Source organism: Uranotaenia lowii, chromosome 2 (genome assembly GCF_029784155.1).
Source record: "Uranotaenia lowii strain MFRU-FL chromosome 2, ASM2978415v1, whole genome shotgun sequence".
Classification (NCBI taxonomy): domain Eukaryota; kingdom Metazoa; phylum Arthropoda; class Insecta; order Diptera; family Culicidae; genus Uranotaenia; species Uranotaenia lowii.
Window position 1 is genome coordinate 291,570,472 of NC_073692.1, and position 18,828 is coordinate 291,589,299.

Consider the following 18,828-nt stretch of genomic DNA (forward strand, 5'->3'; position numbering starts at 1 on the left):
CAGAATTCAGATTCAGATTCAGAATTCAGATTCAGAATTCAGATTCAGAATTCAGATTCAGAATTCAGATTCAGAATTCAGATTCAGAATTCAGATTCAGAATTCAGATTCAGAATTCAGATTCAGAATTCAGATTCAGAATTCAGATTCAGAATTCAGATTCAGAATTCAGAATCAGAATTCAGATTCAGAATTCAGATTCAGAATTCAGATTCAGAATTCAGAATCAGAATTCAGATTCAGAATTCAGATTCAGAATTTTTGTAAATTTATTTTCGGCATATCGGTGAAAAATTTAGATTCATGGAGAAAGAATATCAGAATTAAAAATTGATGAAGCTGGATGTTGCGAGGTAAAGTATGGTGTACGTTAATAAATTTTCCTTGCAAAAATGTTCTTTCGCTCTTTTCATCATCCGTAAAATTTCTCCTCACTTTATCAATTTTCAATTCTGGAATTGTTTCTCCAAGAATACCAATTTGCACAGTTTTTGATAAATTTGCGATGACTTAAAGATCATTACGCATGAAAACACGATTTTGTTTTGTGAAAACTTTTTTTCACAATTTTTCTGAAATTAAGTTTGCTGCATACTTTTAGGGGTAAAACCATACTAGTTGTAAAATCCGAAATCATAAAAAAAAATTTGGATGAAAGAAATTTCAATGTTGAAAACCGTGTGATGCAAAACAATCAAAATGAGATTTACAAGATTAAGAATTCAGATTCAGAATTCAGATTCAGAATTCAGATTCAGAATTCAGATTCAGAATTCAGATTCAGAATTCAGATTCAGAATTCAGATTCAGAATTCAGATTCAGAATTCAGATTCAGAATTCAGATTCAGAATTCAGATTCAGAATTCAGATTCAGAATTCAGATTCAGAATTCAGATTCAGAATTCAGATTCAGAATTCAGATCCAGAATTCAGATTCAGAATTCATATTCAGAATTCAGATTCAGAATTCAGATTCAGAATTCCGATTCAGAATTCAGATTCAGAATTCAGATTCAGAATTCAGATTCAGAATTCAGATTCAGAATTCAGATTCAGAATTCAGATTCAGAATTCAGATTCAGAATTCAGATTCAGAATTCAGATTCAGAATTCAGATTCAGAATTTAGATTCAGAATTCAGATTCAGAATTCAGATTCAGAATTCAGATTCAGAATTCAGATTCAGAATTCAGATTCAGAATTCAGATTCAGAATTAAGATTCAGAATTCAGATTCAGAATTCAGAATTCAGATTCAGAATTCAGATTCAGAATTCAGATTCAGAACTCAGATTCAGAATTCAGATTCAGAATTCAGATTCAGAATTCAGATTCAGAATTCAGATTCAGAATTCAGATTCAGAATACAGATTTAGAATTCAAATTCAGAGTTCAGATTCAGAATTCAGATTGAGAATTCAGATTTAGAATTCTGATTAAGAATTTGGATTAAAGATCAACCTGGAATTTGAAATTGGAACTTATATTCAAATATTAGACTAAGTGTTGTAACTCAAAATTCAAACTTTAGAATCAGAATAAGATTTCAGATTTAGTTTACAGAATGAGATTAATCATTTAATAGTCATATTACTTTCCCCTCCTTTTGTGGGAATTTTTCCTCTATGCATGGTTGAGCTCTAAAAAAGGTATCATGCTAGGGCACGCGTCACGGCTATCCATCAATATTGTAGTTGGTTTTACTTATTCAGTAAAAAAAAAGCATAAAAAAACAGTAAGATTCGAACCGTGACCAGCAACGTGAAAGTTCTGGTTGCTACCACGGCACCATTTCAGCGTGTTATAAATCTTGGAAATTCTACTGTTTAAATACCATTCTTTCCATACATAAAATGAGCTCCTTACATACCAGTTCGCTTTTCCCCAAAAAAACGTATCAGGCATCATTTTTTTTATATTGAGATTGGAATTTTTCGTGTTTGAATATCTGAAATCATACTTATATGATTCAGAGGGAAGGAATCTATCATGTATATTCTATATTATTTTATATATTTCCAAATATAATTTAAACTCTGTTAGAAAGGCTCCAATCCACTGTTAAGTGTATTAAATCGGGTTTTTTGGTTAAAACTCAGCCTCAAATCTATGTTTCATCATTTTGCATCATATTTAACATTCATAAATGAAGAAATCAAGCAGTTTGATACTTTTATAGCTCAAATATCAAATTTCATAACGCAAGAGGAGCATCTCTTAAAACCCCCTTTTAATACCTTTGGAATTCTGGAAAACTCCTTAAAATGCCGTTATCTATTCAAATAATTCGTAGAAGCATTATTATTCACTTTTACACATTAAACTTTTAAAATTAATCTTGTTTTTGTTGAAAAACTCAAGTGGTGCTATTCTTATTTCGCACCCTTTTTTCACATTTTTGGTCCTCAACGCCAATTGCTACGTCCAAAAAAAGTAAACTTATGCTTGATATATCCGTTAAACGATTCAGAACAAACTGTGGAAGAAAATTTTCGTTATTTTCTATCATTAATATATCAACAAGCAAAACACATAGTGGTGCTATTCTTATTTCGCTCACTGTAGATTCAATTAAAAATTTTCAATCATTTTCTCGAAGATGCTGAAATTAAAACATTAAAAATGACAGGGAAGTCTAACATTAAAAACTTTATCGGTTCCGTTAAAGTTTACTGGCATTAGTGTTTTTAACGAATACAGACTACAATATAAGAAAGAAAACATTTGAGGGTGATTTAAAGGCAAAGAAAGCTACTAATTGCGGACAAAAAAACATGCTTAGGTTAAAAACGACTTCAAAAAAAAAAACAAAAAAATTATTGTTTGCATATCGACACACATCTAGTAAATATAGGCATTAAGACAATCTTTCAGAGTGGGTCCATAGAAAAAATTACCCCGTTGCTGAATTCGTCGAAGAGTTCGACACATTCGATGTCTGTCTCACGGGAATCCGAGAGCGATGACTAGTGGAAGTAGTATGGTAGTATTTGTTGGCAGAGGTAGTAGTAGATAGATAGCAGTTGTTACGGTAGTAGTGTAGAAAATAGCAGAAAAAATATTTACCGTTAGAGTGAGATTACTTATTATAGATAGAAATTTTAGTTCGCTCCACCATGGCAAGAATCGAAATCGAGACATTTGTGAAAAGCAGTGATAGAGTCAGAACAAACGGCAAGTAACATTTGTCTTTGTTTTGCATTGGCAGATTTGAGGCCAGTATGTTACTTGACCAATGTTTCGACTTTTCAAGGTTTATGAGCGATGGTGGCTCCAGAGAGTGACCGATGATATTTACCTGCTATTTGGTAGTCCTACTAGTGTTGGTATGCTTGATGATCGACTCATGCCACCGTTTCTAGAAAAAGTGTGTTACACAATGCGATTTCGATTAGTGTTCGATTAAGGATTAAGATGCGCTGAATGAATGCAAAATCTTTTAGGTATGTTCTTGTTGAAAATGTTAAGTGATGCAGATGCAAAATTCGATTTCGATGTCAATGGCATTAGGTTGTAAGTAGATATGATAAGTGGGGACCTACCTGGTTGGTGCGGGCGATGCTGCTCCTGACGCCGTCCTCGACGAGACGCCATTGGTTGTGGTGGTTGTTCCGGCACCGCCGACCGAGAGCCGCGATGGCCGAGCCGTCGTTGTCGTCGTTATCCGGCGGGTTGGAATGCGCGAGGGTGTGGCATCGTCGGTGCTGTCCAACGACAGAGTTGATCCGTGACGGGACGGTGGCTTCGATCCGGCTCGACTAGCCGGCCGGGACGTGGGCCGAGAATTGGCCCGGGAGCCACCGGGTGTCATTTGAGATCTGTAAGTTGTTGGAGTTAGTAGTGCTGGGTTGGATGTTCGAGAATTGGATGGGCTTGAAATCTTCCGACAGTTTTTTTTTTTTCAATTTGATAGCTAACCAGCTAAAGGAAAGATGATCAAAATGATCAATTTCTACTACGATTTATGGACTCGTTCAAATCGATTTGAGTTTGGATGTCTGGACTCCAATGTTCCATTATCCAAACAAATTTTAAAACATCCAGGTTTCTCTTGTGATTGTTTTAATGGTTACGTCAGTAATTTAGAAGATTTAGTTAAATCGTAAGTAAAAATCAGTTGCTTATTAAATTATGGTTTTGTTGATTTTCAAATTATTAGTAGAAGTGCAATGCATTTCGTAAATCACTCACGGTATTCGAAAATATAAATCAATTCAATAAACATAGGAATTTTAATCTTAATTCTGAATATCTCCAGTTTTAAGTACAAGACAATATATTAGATCCCTCTCTGGTCATGATAATGCAATCTCAATATGATTTGATTAAACATAGATACATGGTTTCCGAATTGTGAATTCGTATTCGTATTCTAGTTCTTGGACATGATTCAAATTTTAGAATTTATGTTGTAAGGAGTGTACCGAAAATTAACTATAAACATATTTGGGCCTTCTACTTATAACGCGTGAACGCGCACAACTGTGCTCACCTGTATGTAGCATCTTGATCAGTCAAGAGTGAACCAGCGCTATGTTTATTATAACAACATTCGTTTCTCCCAAAATGTCGCGAATTAAAAAAGAAGTTAAAATTCGTGTGTTGGGCATTTGGATGCGAGAGAAGGGCATTTTGCAGAAGCCAGATGCGCATTCTCATGGACGATGAAACTTATGTAAAAGAGGATTCCAGTACTCTTCCGGGACCACAATTCTACACTGCAGCTATTGGGGAGGATGTGAGTAACCACGAGAAGTCGATAAAGGTTGAAAAATTTGGCCAGAAAGTGCCTGTGTGGCAGGCAATCTGCTCCTGCGGATTGAAGTCGGCGAGTTTCTTTACAAAAGGAACAATAAATGCAGATATCTACCAAATGTAGTGTTTGCAGAAAAGATTGCTGAGAAAACATACGACTCCACCATTATTCTGGCCGGATTTGGCGTCAGCCCACTACGCTAAATCCACTCTTAGATGGTTTGAAGATAACGATGTAGATTTCGTTGAGAAAGATATTAACCCACTAAACTGCCTTCAGCTTCGCCCCATAGAACGATATTGGCTATCGCCAAGAGCGTTTTCAAGAAGGATGGTAAGGCTAACAGGACCATGGCGGTTTTCCAAGAAAAACTGGAATGCTGCGCCCAAAAAGTGTGATCCAATCAGCTGTACAAAACCTAATGAAACGCGTCAAGTCGAAAGTCCAAGAATATTACCAATAATTACTTTTTTACTTGTATTTCTTTATAAACTGTAAAAATAAGTTTTTTAAACACTTCCGAACTGTTTCTTTGTTTGAATCATCATTAAAATCAATGCAATGAAAAAAATGTGTTTATAACTTATTTTCGATACACTCCTTATTAAAAATTTTAAAATCAGAAACTAGGGTCTAGATTATCGATCTGAAATTTTCCAAATAAAATAAAAATAACAAACGAATTTTGACACTAAACCATTTCAAGTTATATATTTTTTTTTGAAGAAATTTCTGACAGAAAATCTGAATTCGTATCGATGATCCGTTGATTTTTTTTTCTTTTTTTTTTCTCCCTTTTTTATTTTAATACAAATAATAAAATATGAATCCGAATTAGCATCTGAAATCTAAATCTAGTCTAAATGCAAAATATGAATCTGTTTCACCCCTAATAAGGAGTTCTGAAACTGATCCTGAAATATATCTAAATCTTTGAATGTGGAAGTAAAAATCTGGAATTGTAGTCTTAAATTTTATAACCGGAACTGGGTTCTCAAATTTTTATCTAAAATCAGTACTGAAAATCGATCCAAAATCTAAATTTTAAAACAGTAATCAAAACCTGTCATCCCAGTCAGAAATCGGAGGCTGAATATGAAATTGGGCTTGATAAAGCTTAAGATAACAGTTTTCAGATTCAGGTTTCGAATTTTCTCATCCACAATTAAAATTTTGATTTAAGATTCAGATTTTAGGTTCGAATTACAAATCTTTCCTGCTTCACAATTCAAATTCGAATTTGAAAATTCATTATCTGATTTTAGCTTGAGGCTCGGATTGAAAAATTGCCGGATTCAATTTCGTATTTCAAATTCAGATCAGAAGTTTTAGATTTACGTATCTGAATTTATGACTATTAATTAGGATTTCAGATTCCATTTCACGATCCAGATTTCAGAATAAAATTTGGGAATCAGATAGAAAATTGCAGATATTAGTTTGAATACTGATTTCAGATTCATATTCAGATTTCAAATCTGGATTTAAGAAATCAGATTTCAGATTCAAATTTCAGATTCAGATTTCAGATACAGCTTTCAGATTCAGACTTCAATTTCAGATTTCAGATTCGGATTTCAGATTCAGATTTCAGATTTGGATTTCAGATTTAGTTTTCAGATTCAGATTTCAGATTCAGATTTTAGATTCAGATTTTGGATTCAGATTTCAGATTCAGATTTAATATTCAAATTTTAGATTCAGATTTCAGATTCAGATTTCAGATACAGATTTTAGATTCAATTTTCAGATTCAGATTTCAAGTTGAGATTTCAGATTCAGATTTCAGATTTAAGATTCGGATTTCAGATTTCAGATTAAGATTTCAGATTCAGATTTCAGATTTCAGAAGCAGATTTAAGATTCAGATTTCAGATTCAGATTCAGGTTTCAGATTCAGATCTCAGATTTCAGATTCAGATTTCAGATTCAGATTTCAGATTCAGATTTCAGATTCAGATTTCAGATTTAGATTTCAGATTCAGATTTCAGATTCAGATTTCAGATTCAGATACAGATTCAGATTTCAGATACAGATTTATCAATTTTCAGATTCAAATTTCAGATTCAGATTTCAGATTGAGATTTCAGATTCAGAATTCAGATTTAAGATTCGAATTTCAGATTCAGATTTCAGATTTCAGATTTCAGATTTCAGATTCAGATTCAGATTCAGATTTCAGATTCAGATTTCAGATTCAGATTTCAGATTTCAGATTCAGATTCAGATTTCAGATTCAGATTTCAGATTCAGATTTCAGATTCAGATTTCAGATTTCAGATTCAGATTTTTGGTTCAATTTTACAAATACCGATTCTAGATCATAAATTTTAGAATTCCAAATTCTGATTTTTTATTTTAAATTCGGTCTTAAAACTTCAGATTCAATATTTGAGCTTCAGATTTCCAATTTCCAAATTAAATCAATGTTCTGAAATTGTTATTTTAAATTCGGATTTGAGGTTTCCAATTTCCTATTCAAATTTCGGATTCCAGATTCAATATCCGGATTTAGATTGAAGTTCTAGATTTGGATTTGATATTTGCAATCTCGAAATTTTTAATATCAAAATTTAGATTTGAGATTTTATATTTAAGATTCCGAATAAAGACTTTATATTCAAATTCAGATTCCAAATTCCGATGTCAGAGTTATATTTTCGATAGAAAGTTCATATTTAGATTTCTGTTTTTAGATTACATATTAAGAATTTAGATTCAAAATGTTCCGATTTTAGATTTTTCAATTTAGGTTGAGAATTTTCGATGTAAAATTCCAAATCTCAGATGTAAGATTTTATATTTTTAGAATAAGATTTAGATTTCAGTTTTTAGATTTAGATTCAAGTCTCAAATTTCTATTCTCAAGTTTCAGGATTTAAGTTTCAAATTTAAGATTTTAAATGCAAATTTAAAATTAGATTCGGACCTCAGATTCAGGTTCAAGCTTCGAATTTGGATTACAGATATCGAAACCGACCGAATGTTTTCTTTAAAATTCGTTTCTACAAAGATCGCGTAGCGAAACTCTGTTCTTGAAATGAGTATGTAAACTGAACATTCAAGCTTTCCACACTCATGTTCTCTTCTACGAAAACTCTACACAGGGTTGCCAACATTTTTTTTTTTCAAAATTCAGGAAACTAGTGAAATAACAATCAGGCTACGTCAAAGTAACGCATATTTTTTCATTTCAGCAATGGTACTCAATCCAGTTCCTTACAACCCATTTTTCATCACATTCGTAAAAATCAGGCATATTTTCAAAAATCTGGCAGAATCAATGGCTTATCAGGTTGTCAGGCTGAGCCTAAAAAATCAGGCAAATCCTGAAAAATCAGGCATCTCTGCCAACAAGTTTTCTACATTCTACACTCATGATCTGTCAACTTCTCTTCTACGAAGAAAACTCTCCACAGGCTCTCTTATTGAAACTAACGCTTCCGAAAATCAAAATTTCCGAGTACACGAATCGGAGCGTGCTCTCTCATGAACAAGTGTTGCCAATCTCCTAGCTGTTCTTTTTTTTCGTTTATTCAGAGATATTTTTTCGGATGATATCGGATTTTGAAATGATAATGTCAGATTTAGATTCGGAAATTAATGTTAGGTTTTAGGTAGCAGGTATCAGGTAATCTTCTTGAATGAAATTTTTGGTTTTTTTCTTGGATCCGAGTTCTAAATTGTTCTTTCATTTCTGTAATTTTTTTCACATAATATTATTTTTATTCCATGACTTATCTAAATCATCAACACTCATGGCAGATTTTCAATTCATCAGAAGTCAAAATAAAAATATGAATAAAATTTGAAATTATTTAAATTCCAGAAAAACAAACTTTTTCCTGAAAAACTTGGAAAAAATAGTAAATTTGCAAAAGATACATTTTAATAGTTTTCTAGAATACTAGAGTTTATGTTTAACTAGAATATTTTTAACAAAAAATTTGGCATTAACTGTGCTTCAAGCTTTCGAGAATATTTCTGAACGTATCCGATCGGGCATTTTTACTTTTTTACCCAAAAACTTGGCAAAATCCGGACACTGAATTATTTTTCGACTTAAAAAACCGGGCAGTACCCGGGCTAATCCGGTCAAAATTTCTCATAAAAATTCAAGTGAAAGGGTGAAAGATAAACACATAAAAAATATTTTTCATAGAAGCACATCGGCGGCATTTTAATTTAATTTACAAAACATAAAAAATGTTTACAAGTTTATTTCGATGAAACAAGCTCAATAAAATTGTTTTTTAGGATACCAAAATCATAAATAAAGTTATCTGTAAATTTGAGTTTTTGGATTTAAGTTTGGATTTTTTTTATATAATTCCTGGAAATCTGGAATGGTTCCTTCCTTTTTTTTTGTACGGGATTTTCATCCTCTGGGATGATTCATCCCTAAGGAATGGTTCCTTCCGTGATTCCGAGGCATACAAAATTCAAATATAACGTTGAATTGTTCAAACATTTAGGCTTCAGGAAATCGTTTAATATTCATAAGGACTATTTTCGACTATTTTTAAATTCCGAAGAACCTAACAGACATTTTCATTCTACTTGAAACACTGGTATCATGTGGCAGGAAACTCACCTGATTGGCACTACTGAAGTTTTGCGGCTGGGCGTCTGGAATCGGCCCGGCGTTCCTATGCTACTTTCGTTGTCGCTGAGCGAGTCGGGCGTCGAGGCCGACAGTGACGAACGGGATGGCCGGGACATCGAGATCGACTTGGACGATCGTTCCCGCACCTGTTGGAATTTTCCCCAAATAAAGAAAAAATAGATTAGATTCAGATTTTTTAAAGAAAAGCAGCGTGCTATAAGGGTCAATGTTTTATAGCACGCTGAAAAGAGTCGCGTCTAGACGGTTGAGACGTGTTGTTTATAGCACCAAGACTCAAACCGAAGTTGCATACAAGATTTCATTCGGGCGATTTTGTTCCAACAACAAAATCAGTAATATTTAAAGAGAGCGAAAAACAAACATCGCAACAAATATTGAGGGAGTAACGGAAAAACATCGCACCCCACGACTGTGGGTTGGGAAAAGCGTTGTTGATAGCACGAGGATGCAAAATGTTGGGATATGGCTCAAGTGGCCCACGTTGATTTTTAAATAACGAAAAATTCGAACAACTTTTTCTTTTTAAAAAAACTTACCCAATGCGTCGAGGGATGGCAGTGAGGCGCATGTGGACTGAGTGGCGTCGAGCGGGATCCCCCGCGTATGAACGCTGTCCCACTGGAAGTCACATGCAGCGGATATGTACAGGGTAAATTACCTTGAGCACGCAACTGCTCGAAGATTGGCATCAGTTCGGCCAAATGTTCATCGGCTAGAAAAACGATTATCAGAGAATATGTGGTTGTGATGATAGGACTTGACTGGCTGATTTGAACTTTCAAGAACAGCAAGAGAGATGTGTGGAACACAGTGAAAGCATTCATTCTCACAAGAATGCCGGAACCTCTAGAAGCGGAGAATGGTAACAAAACGGCTTTTGCTGCTCGAATATAAATATAGAAAACATGGACCTAATTTAGAGAGAGAGTCGGATTCTACCTCTAAGAGTGTCATATCATACAGAATCCTTCTTCTTGTTCTGATGCAAGTCTGTTTATTAACATGTCGTATTTGGCTGGCTATATGCTTGTTCCGAGTTAAAATTTCGGGTTAGCTTCAATTTCGGTACAACGGGCACAAAATCGAAACACACATACGGCAACACGCAAAGGTTTTTTGGATGCAACAAAACAAAAACACGCCGATATCGAAGAAGAAGAGCTGGCGGGACAAACATGCACTTGAACGATTTATGATAAGCAAACAGAGAAAAAAATCCAGCTTTTCGGGACAAAATGCGACGAAACATTCGCCAAACTATAATCACAATCTTAAAAAATAAGAAAAACAAATGAAAGGACAAAACAATGCAAGACAAATACGTACAACTAAGATGGGACTCACAGTTGAAAACATAAAAAAAAATCAAAAATGGGTTACCCGGAATGGTTCCAAATAATGGTTGCAATCCCAGAAAGATGGGGAACATACGTACCTTTTTATCAACTGCTTCACTTCGTACGGAAATTTTGGAATTTTTAAGGGGAATACAATCAATTTGGATAACTGATACAGGGATTTGAGGGACAAATAACATTTATCGCTAGTGAAAACTATTTCCACGGAAAGCTTTAACGGAAAAGCGAAGTAATTGAGTGAAAAACAATATAATTGGTAACCAGGTTCACTAAATGATGTTTCACAACAACGATTGGACAACGATTTTATATCTAAATTTGAAAAATAAAATTTGAATTTGAAATCTGAATCTAAAGCCTAATTCGGTATTTGAATCTGAAATCTGACAAATAATCTGAAGTCTGAATTTGAAATCTGAACTTGAAATTTGTACTTGAAATCTGAATCTGAAATCTGAATCTGTAATCTGTAATCTGAATTTGAAATCTGAATCTAAAATCTGTATTTTAAATCTGAATTTGAAATCTGTACTTGAAATCCGAATCAAATAAAAAAAATAAAAAAAAATCTAAAACTGAATCTGCAATCTAAATTATAAATCTGAATCTAAAATTTGAATCTGAAATCTGAATCTGAAATCTGCATCTGGAATCTGAATCTGAAATCTCAATTGGAAATCTGAATCTGAAATCACAATTGGAAATCTGAATCTGAAATCTGAATCTGAAATCTGAATCTGAAATCTGAATCTGAAACCTGATTCTGAAATCTGAATCTGGAATATTAATCTGAAATCTCAACCGGAAATCTGAATCAGAATCTGAAATCTGAAATTTGAAATATTAAACCTGAAATCTAAAATCTCAATCTGATATCTAAATCTGAATCTGAAACCTTAAACTGAAATCTGAATCTGAAATCAAAATCCGAAATCTGAATCTGAAGTCTGAATCTAAAATCTGAAATCGGAATCTGAATCTGAAAATTGAATCTGAATCTGAAATCTGAATCTGAAATCTGGAATCAGAATCTGAAATCTCAATCGGAAATCTGAATCCGAAACCTGAAATCCGAATCTGATATCCGAATCTGAAATCTGAAATCTAAATCTGAATCTGAAATATGAATCTGGAATCTGGATGAATCTAAATTTGAAATCTGAAATCTGAAAGAATCTAAATCTGAAATCTTATTTTGAAGTCTGAATCTGAAACTTGAATCTGAAATCTGAATCTGAAATCTAAATCTGAAATCTGAATCTGAAATCTGAATCTGAAATCTGAATCTGAAATCTGAATCTGAAACCTGAATCTGAAATCTGAATCTGAAATCTGCGATTCTGAGATTCAGATTTCAGATTCAGATTTCAGATTCAGATTTCAGATTCAGATTTCAGATTCAGATTTCAGATTCAGATTTCAGATTCAGATTTCAGATTCAGATTTCAGATTCAGATTTCAGATTCAGATTTCAGATTCAGATTTCAGATTCAGATTTCAGATTCAGATTTCAGATTCAGATTTCAGATTCAGATTTCAGATTCAGATTTCAGATTCAGATTTCAGATTCAGATTTCAGATTCAGATTTCAGATTCAGATTTCAGATTCAGATTTCAGATTCAGATTTCAGATTCAGATTTCAGATTCAGATTTCAGATTCAGATTTCAGATTCAGATTTCAGATTCAGATTTCAGATTCAGATTTCAGATTCAGATTTCAGATTCAGATTTCAGATTCAGATTTCAAATTTCAGATTCAGATTTCAGATTCAGATTTCAGATTCAGATTTCAGATTCAGATTTCAGATTCAGATTTCAGATTCAGATTTCAGATTCAGATTCAGATTTCAGATTCAGATTTCAGATTCAGATTTCAGATTCAGATTTCAGATTCAGATTTCAGATTCAGATTTCAGATTCAGATTTCAGATTCAGATTTCAGATTCAGATTTCAGATTCAGATTTCAGATTCAGATTTCAGATTCAGATTTCAGATTCAGATTTCAGATTCAGATTTCAGATTCAGATTTCAGATTCAGATTTCAGATTCAGATTTCAGATTCAGATTTCAGATTCAGATTTCAGATTCAGATTTCAGATTCAGATTTCAGATTCAGATTTCAGATTCAGATTTCAGATTCAGATTTCAGATTCAGATTTCAGATTCAGATTTCAGATTCAGATTTCAGATTCAGATTTCAGATTCAGATTTCAGATTCAGATTTCAGATTCAGATTTCAGATTCAGATTTCAGATTCAGATTTCAGATTCAGATTTCAGATTCAGATTTCAGATTCAGATTTCAGATTCAGATTTCAGATTCAGATTTCAGATTCAGATTTCAGATTCAGATTTCAGATTCAAATTTCAGATTCAGATTTCAGATTCAGATTTCAGATTCAGATTTCAGATTCAGATTTCAGATTCAGATTTCAGATTCAGATTTCAGATTCAGATTTCAGATTCAGATTTCAGATTCAGATTTCAGATTCAGATTTCAGATTTCAGATTCAGATTTCAGATTTCAGATTCAGATTTCAGATTCAGATTTCAGATTCAGATTTCAGATTCAGATTTCAGATTCAGATTTCAGATTCAGATTTTAGATTCAGATTTCAGATTCAAATTTCACATTTAGATTTCAGATTCAGATTTCAAATTCAGATTTCAGATTCAGATTTCAGATTCAGATTTCAGATTCAGATTTCAGATTCAGATTTCAGATTCAGATTTCAGATTCAGATTTCAGATTCAGATTTCAGATTCAGATTTCAGATTCAGATTTCAGATTCAGATTTCAGATTCAGATTTCAGATTCAGATTTCAGATTCAGATTTCAGATTCAGATTTCAGATTCAGATTTCAGATTCAGATTTCAGATTCAGATTTCAGATTCAGATTTCAGATTCAGATTTCAGATTCAGATTTCAGATTTAGATTTCATATTCAGATTTCAGATTCAGATTTCAGATTCAGATTTCAGATTCAGATTTCAGATTCAGATTTCAGATTCAGATTTCAGATTCAGATTTCAGATTTCAGATTCAGATTTCAGATTCAGATTTCAGATTCAGATTTCAGATTCAGATTTCAGATTCAGATTTCAGATTCAGATTTCAGATTCAGATTTCAGATTCAGATTTCAGATTCAGATTTCAGATTCAGATTTCAGATTCAGATTTCAGATTCAGATTTCAGATTCAGATTTCAGATTCAGATTTCAGATTCAGATTTCAGATTCAGATTTCAGATTCAGATTTCAGATTCAGATTTCAGATTCAGATTTCAGATTCAGATTTCAGATTCAGATTTCAGATTCAGATTTCAGATTCAGATTTCAGATTCAGATTTCAGATTCAGATTTCAGATTAAGATTTCAGATTCAGATTTCAGATTCAGATTTCAGATTCAGATTTCAGATTCAGATTTCAGATTCAGATTTCAGATTCAGATTTCAGATTCAGATTTCAGATTCAGATTTCAGATTCAGATTTCAGATTCAGATTTCAGATTCAGATTTCAGATTCAGATTTCAGATTCAAATTTCAGATTCAGATTTCAGATTCAGATTTCAGATTCAGATTTCAGATTCAGATTTCAGATTCAGATTTCAGATTCAGATTTCAGATTCAGATTTCAGATTCAGATTTCAGATTTCAGATTCAGATTTCAGATTCAGATTTCAGATTCAGATTTCAGATTCAGATTTCAGATTCAGATTTCAGATTCAGATTTTAGATTCAGATTTCAGATTCAAATTTCACATTTAGATTTCAGATTCAGATTTCAAATTCAGATTTCAGATTCAGATTTCAGATTCAGATTTCAGATTCAGATTTCAGATTCAGATTTCAGATTCAGATTTCAGATTCAGATTTCAGATTCAGATTTCAGATTCAGATTTCAGATTCAGATTTCAGATTCAGATTTCAGATTCAGATTTCAGATTCAGATTTCAGATTCAGATTTCAGATTCAGATTTCAGATTCAGATTTCAGATTCAGATTTCAGATTCAGATTTCAGATTCAGATTTCAGATTCAGATTTCAGATTCAGATTTCAGATTCAGATTTCAGATTCAGATTTCAGATTCAGATTTCAGATTCAGATTTCAGATTCAGATTTCAGATTCAGATTTCAGATTCAGATTTCAGATTCAGATTTAAGATTCAGATTTCAGATTCAGATTTCAGATTCAGATTTCAGATTCAGATTTCAGATTCAGATTTCAGATTCAGATTTCAGATTCAGATTTCAGATTCAGATTTCAGATTCAGATTTCAGATTCAGATTTCAGATTCAGATTTCAGATTCAGATTTCAGATTCAGATTTCAGATTCAGATTTCAGATTCAGATTTCAGATTCAGATTTCAGATTCAGATTTCAGATTCAGATTTCAGATTCAGATTTCAGATTCAGATTTCAGATTCAGATTTCAGATTCAGATTTCAGATTCAGATTTCAGATTCAGATTTCAGATTCAGATTTCAGATTCAGATTTCAGATTCAGATTTCAGATTCAGATTTCAGATTCAGATTTCAGATTCAGATTTCAGATTCAGATTTCAGATTCAGATTTCAGATTCAGATTTCAGATTCAGATTTCAGATTCAGATTTCAGATTCAGATTTCAGATTCAGATTTCAGATTCAGATTTCAGATTCAGATTTCAGATTCAGATTTCAGATTCAGATTTCAGATTCAGATTTCAGATTCAGATTTCAGATTCAGATTTCAGATTCAGATTTCAGATTCAGATTTCAGATTCAGATTTCAGATTCAGATTTCAGATTCAGATTTCAGATTCAGATTTCAGATTCAGATTTCAGATTCAGATTTCAGATTCAGATTTCAGATTCAGATTTCAGATTCAGATTTCAGATTCAGATTTCAGATTCAGATTTCAGATTCAGATTTCAGATTCAGATTTCTGATTCAGATTTTAGATTCAGATTTTAGATTCAGATTTCAGATTCAGATTTCACATTTAGATTTCAGATTCAGATTTCAAATTCAGATTTCACATTTAGATTTCAGATTCAGATTTCAGATTCAGATTTCAGATTCAGATTTCAGATTCAGATTTCAGATTCAGATTTCAGATTCAGATTTCAGATTCAGATTTCAGATTCAGATTTCAGATTCAGATTTCAGATTCAGATTTCAGATTCAGATTTCAGATTCAGATTTCAGATTCAGATTTCAGATTCAGATTTCAGATTCAGATTTCAGATTCAGATTTCAGATTCAGATTTCAGATTCAGATTTCAGATTCAGATTTCAGATTCAGATTTCAGATTCAGATTTCAGATTCAGATTTCAGATTCAGATTTCAGATTCAGATTTCAGATTCAGATTTCAGATTCAGATTTCAGATTCAGATTTCAGATTCAGATTTCAGATTCAGATTTCAGATTCAGATTTCAGATTCAGATTTCAGATTCAGATTTCAGATTCAGATTTCAGATTCAGATTTCAGATTCAGATTTCAGATTCAGATTTCAGATTCAGATTTCAGATTCAGATTTCAGATTCAGATTTCAGATTCAGATTTCAGATTCAGATTTCAGATTCAGATTTCAGATTCAGATTTCAGATTCAGATTTCAGATTCAGATTTCAGATTCAGATTTCAGATTCAGATTTCAGATTCAGATTTCAGATTCAGATTTCAGATTCAGATTTCAGATTCAGATTTCAGATTCAGATTTCAGATTCAGATTTCAGATTCAGATTTCAGATTCAGATTTCAGATTCAGATTTCAGATTCAGATTTCAGATTCAGATTTCAGATTTCAGATTCAGATTTCAGATTCAGATTTCAGATTCAGATTTCAGATTCAGATTTCAGATTCAGATTTCAGATTCAGATTTCAGATTCAGATTTCAGATTCAGATTTCAGATTCAGATTTCAGATTCAGATTTCATATTCAGATTTCAGATTCAGATTTCAGATTCAGATTTCAGATTCAGATTTCAGATTCAGATTTCAGATTCAGATTTCAGATTCAGATTTCAGATTCAGATTTCAGATTCAGATTTCAGATTCAGATTTCAGATTCAGATTTCAGATTCAGATTTCAGATTCAGATTTCAGATTCAGATTTCAGATTTCAGATTCAGATTCAGATTCAAATTTCAGATTCAGATTTCAGATTCAGATTTCAGATTTCAGATTTCAGATTTCAGATTCAGATTCAGATTCAGATTTCAGATTCAAATTTCAGATTCAAATTTCAGATTCAGATTTCAGATTCAGATTTCACATTCAGATTTCAGATTCAGATTTCAGATTCAGATTTCAGATTCATGTTCAGAATTGAGATTCAAATTCCAGATTTCCGATGTAGGTTCAGGTTCAGATTATAAAAATGAGAAAAAAAATCAGGTAAAAATCCATCAACCATTTACAAGAATGACTACAATTTACAACATCGTTTGAATCGAAATTACACATTTTTCAATTTGCAAGAATCGAAGAAGGAAAAGATAGAAAAAATGTGAGCCAATTATTTACATTTAACCAGCTTATCGAAGACTTTAACAACATTGTGCACTTTTCTACAAACTTTTCCAGTTCACCATTAAACCTTTTTTTATTTTTGTTTTTTCATCTCTCAGTTAAGTGAAGGCTTTTTGAGAGAAAAAGAGAAAAATAATGTAAGGACAGAAAAAGGGTGAAACTTTACAGACAGAAGAAAGGAAAAAAAAAATCTACAATTTTTACAATTCTCACGTAGATATTGTGAAGAAAAATAGAGTGGAAAGATTATCATCGTTGCGAGTGAGTTTTTTTCCGTTGATTCTCCGGATTCGTTCGTAGAAACATTAGAGGGTGGAAAGATAGTTTTGGTGCTATTTCAACAACAACATCGACAACGTTGGTCTCAACTACGCGTAGCGTCGGTATTTTCTTTTGGGGGCAAGTTACAGGTTTTTTTTTTTGGGGGGAACGTTAATGTACATTACACATTCAGATTGATTTAGATTCTTCAACAAGGATCTACAAACAAAAAATGAATGTGTAACTTTAGGGGAAACGCATCGGTCATACATTCTGGCAGTCATACAGCTTAATTTAAAAAAAAAGAATTAAAATTCGATATGCTCTACCAACAAGTATTTCATCTAAATTATTCTTCTGCATTTAATTTGAATAAGGTTTCAATTTTGGGTTTCAAGGAATTTTTTGATATACTGATTCGACTTCGACTTCGAAATAAAAAAAAAGAAAAATTAATATAAATAGTAAATAAGAACAAATTTAAAATTTAACAAGAAAAAATTAAAATTGCTTAAACGAAAAATGATAAAAAAATTTAAATTTGAAAAATAAAATTCTAAATTCCGATTATTACAGTTATTGTCGAAATAGTTTGATCATTATTGTGAAATTTTAGCTTTAAATGGATGGATCAGTGACGTAGGCTATATGCCCACAGAATAACATCGAATAAAATACTTGGGTAGCCTAGAGATATCGTTTAACGGTTATTCTCGCATCAATAGTCATACACACACAGTTACAGATGCACACAAATACATACGAAGGAAAAGTGGAAGGATATCGGGAGCCTGTCGAGGGGAGGTTTTCCGGTGTGTCTATAGTTACCTTCACAATCGGACCTTGGGTCGGGATGGGCGAGCTGGCCGTATTCGAGCCCGATCCAGCGGAACCGGACATGCGCGGCTTAAAGGCGGCCATCGATTGCGATACGCCGTCGGCTAGAATGAACTGCTCGCGCAACTCGATGTTGGTGCGTCCCTTGGCTGTGTAATGACGTTTACCATCATCATCATATCGCAGGTTTGTTATGTTTTCAGAATGAATTTGCGATTCATCGCGATGCGTTTTTAGTAGAGAGAGGGGGTGGTAGCGTAGCGGTAATTTGTTTATTATTAATAAAACGTCAACGTCACAGAGCGACGGCCATCGGGGGAACATCACGAAGGAAGAGGTTGATGGAGTATGTTGGGATTTTTTTTGTTGGCGGAGGATTTCGGTCGTCAGTTGTTTTAGTTAGAGGTTTGGTCAAAGTTTTTGGAAATGGGCAAAGAGAAGAGGGTGCGTGGATAGGGAAAAG

The 18,828-nt window shown here is 32.9% G+C and overlaps 1 protein-coding gene across 40 annotated transcripts in view; it reads right to left on the reverse strand.

Moving 5' to 3' along the window:
- Positions 1-18,828, reverse strand: part of LOC129743398 (dystonin) — a 532,614-nt gene that overhangs the window by 7,063 nt on the left and 506,723 nt on the right. For 24 of the 40 annotated variants that reach the window (XM_055735401.1, XM_055735400.1, XM_055735402.1 and 21 more), the window contains 5 exons: positions 18,357-18,514; positions 9,352-9,509; positions 3,543-3,818; positions 3,299-3,358; positions 2,898-2,966 (listed from right to left, as the gene is read on the reverse strand). In XM_055735401.1, coding sequence (XP_055591376.1) covers positions 2,898-2,966; positions 3,299-3,358; positions 3,543-3,818; positions 9,352-9,509; positions 18,357-18,514 — 721 coding nt within the window. Of the gene's footprint in view, positions 1-2,897; positions 2,967-3,298; positions 3,359-3,542; positions 3,819-9,351; positions 9,510-9,920; positions 10,097-18,356; positions 18,515-18,828 lie in introns of all 40 variants that reach the window. The other 16 variants (XM_055735431.1, XM_055735426.1, XM_055735428.1 and 13 more) reach the window with 4 other exon arrangements.